The 2,702-nt window shown below is 38.2% G+C and overlaps 1 protein-coding gene across 1 annotated transcript; it reads left to right on the top strand.

Moving 5' to 3' along the window:
- The first annotated feature begins 1,381 nt into the window (after positions 1-1,381).
- LOC101642426 (olfactory receptor 12-like) lies at positions 1,382-2,320 on the top strand. The gene has a single exon (XM_004716904.1). The coding sequence runs from the start codon at positions 1,382-1,384 to the stop codon at positions 2,318-2,320; it is 939 nt and encodes a 312-aa protein (XP_004716961.1).
- The last annotated feature ends 382 nt before the right edge of the window (positions 2,321-2,702 follow it).

Genomic DNA, 2,702 nt, shown 5'->3' with positions numbered 1-2,702 from the left:
AACTATTATTTTATCAATCTATTTCCTTTTTCATCTATTTTTTGGGGAGTGGATGAATGAGCACGAACACTGGTGAGGGCACTCATGAAGACGCAGACAGTACATACCTCAATATGTTTCTTTAGTATTTGTAATTAAATATTCATGTTGTTGCTAGGTTCTGTCACGTTGATTCCTACCCCTAGCAGCCCTGTGCACGTGAGGACAAAATGCCGCTCTCTCGTGGCCATTGTTTGAGACCATTCTTGCGGCCACTGTGTCAGTCCATCTTGTCGAGGGTCTTCCAGCTATGATGTGCCTTCCCAGGGACTGATGTCTCCTGGAAATATATGCTCATAGCTACAAAAAAATAACCCAAAGCAGAACTTATGGAACACCAGTTTCTCTCCCAATTTATTTGAATTAATATCTTCTGTTTGATTAACAATACAAACAGGAAAAAGAATTTCTAGTTCTCAACAGTAATATTATACTTTAACTACGCTGTTCCTAGCTATATACAAGAATATATACGAGTAATTTATATATTTGAGGTCTTATCCTTTTGATAGTAAAGGGAAAAGATGTGCTGAAATTTGGCTGCCATGTTGGGAACTATTAGCGGTCCAAGATTAGTAGAGGAAGAAGTAAAAGGTAGAGGTAGAAAAAGTGTATGAAGAAAGAGGAAGAGGAATGAATTTGATTTATCCCTTGGGATGACTTTCTCTAAGCCTTTATTGGACCTTAAGGAACATCAATTTCATGTTTCTAATGTTTTTAAAATAGCAGAATGTATCTTGTACTGGGGAAAGGAATTGGTTCACGTTTCCACCTAATTCTCTACCTCTACAGCAGAGAAAAAGCAGCCTCGGTCACACAATGTTTAAACACTTGGCTGTGAACTGAAAGTTTGAACCGATTAGCTGTTCCATGGGATGGTGATATGATACCATAGAGATGGCAACCTGGGGCATTTCTACTCTGTCCCATGGCCTTGGTCTAGGTCAAAATCTGCTCAAAGACATTTGACAGAAGAGGTCTTTGAGGCACTGAAAAGTAGGTAGGGTGCTTTATATCTAAAGAAGAAAATTTGGATTCAGTCCTAATCATGAAGCTGTTTACACATGGCATAAAATGAGAATTTATTAATGCTAGAAACATTCTCTGGCCATACATAGTTCCTATATTGTGCTGAATTAACATAAGTTTAAATGCCTATACAACAGCATTGTGATTGTGCATTGATACTACTAAATGTAAAACTATACTCTCAAATGCGTTGTCAGGAAAAATCTCGATTTCTAGTAGAATTTTTGTTTTCTTCCTGGGGAACTTCAGGTGACCCGGTTTCCCATGGGCTTCGTGATTGGTCATTCGCTTGTTTCTCAGCGAGGTCTCAGCTATGAAGAGTGAGCTGAATAGGAACTTTACAGAGTTTATTCTTCTGGGATTCAGGACATCTCCGGAAATACAGATTCTTTTATTTTCACTGTTCTTGCTTATCTACATGGTCATTGTGGTAGGAAATGTCAGCATGATAATTGTCATCACACTGGACTCCAAACTTCATACACCTATGTATTTCTTCCTCAGAAATTTGTCCTATTTAGACCTGTGTTACTCCACAGTCATTGCTCCCAAAACGCTGGCCAATTTCTTGTCCAAGGACAAGAGGATTTCTTACAATGGCTGTGCAACACAATTCTTTTTCTTTGCTCTCTTTGTCGGGACTGAGGGCTTTCTTCTGGCTGTGATGGCTTACGACCGCTTCTCAGCCATTTGTTCACCTTTCCTCTATACCGTACGTATGTCTCAGGAGGCTTGTGTTCGTCTGGTGGCCGGCTCTTACATCTGTGGAGGCATCAATTCAATGATTCAAACGGGTTTCACCTTCAGTTTGCGTTTCTGTGGTGAAAACAGACTGGATCACTTTTTTTGTGATGTCCCCGCCCTGATCAAGATCTCATGTGTGGACACCTTTGTGAATGAAATTGTACTCTTTATCCTCTCTGCTTCCATTATCGTTGCTACCACAATGACCATTCTAGTTTCCTATGCTTACATCCTCTCCACTGTCCTGAAGATCCCTTCCACTCACGGTAGAAGGAAGACCTTCTCCACGTGTACCTCTCACATTACTGTGGTGAGTTTATTCTATGGGACTGTGTTCTTCATGTATGCCCAACCTGGAGCCATCTCCTCACCAGAGAAAAGCAAGATTATAGCAGTATTCTATACTCTTATCATCCCTATGCTAAACCCTCTGATTTACAGTCTACGAAACAGAGAGGTGAAAAATGCTGTGAAAAGGATATTGTTCAGAAAAATATTTTTTAACTGACCTCCAGCTATCTACTAAATAAATTAATAGATCAAAAGCAATATTTTAAATAATTTGTTATGAAAGAGTTTCAACTAAAGACACCTAAATATGGAGATTAAAGTTTATGTCTTGCTGTCATCAATGGATCATTTTAAGCACAAATAAAAACGAAAACAGGTTTTTCACATTCCTACATAATTGTTTTTTGATGTGGTGCCTTTTGTTTTTGTTTTGTTCTTGTTTGGTTTTGCCTGAGTGTATTCAAAATTGCAACCTAAAGATACAGTAAAACTAAATGGAAGCATTAGTACACATCATGCTTATTAATATAATGTATTGGATTTTTAATAATAAATGCTTGAAAATATTTTCAGTGTTACTTATGATTATATGTCTCAGT

This window comes from Echinops telfairi, unplaced genomic scaffold (genome assembly GCF_000313985.2).
Source record: "Echinops telfairi isolate 266 unplaced genomic scaffold, ASM31398v2 ScPeMD7_7404;HRSCAF=8442, whole genome shotgun sequence".
Lineage (NCBI taxonomy): Eukaryota > Metazoa > Chordata > Mammalia > Afrosoricida > Tenrecidae > Echinops > Echinops telfairi.
This window is presented reverse-complemented; position numbering and strand designations above follow the sequence as displayed.

Bases quoted from the DNA above. Each gene is read 5' to 3' on its own strand.
- LOC101642426 (XM_004716904.1), top strand. From the start codon at position 1,382: ATGAAGAGTGAGCTGAATAGGAACTTTACAGAGTTTATTCTTCTGGGA.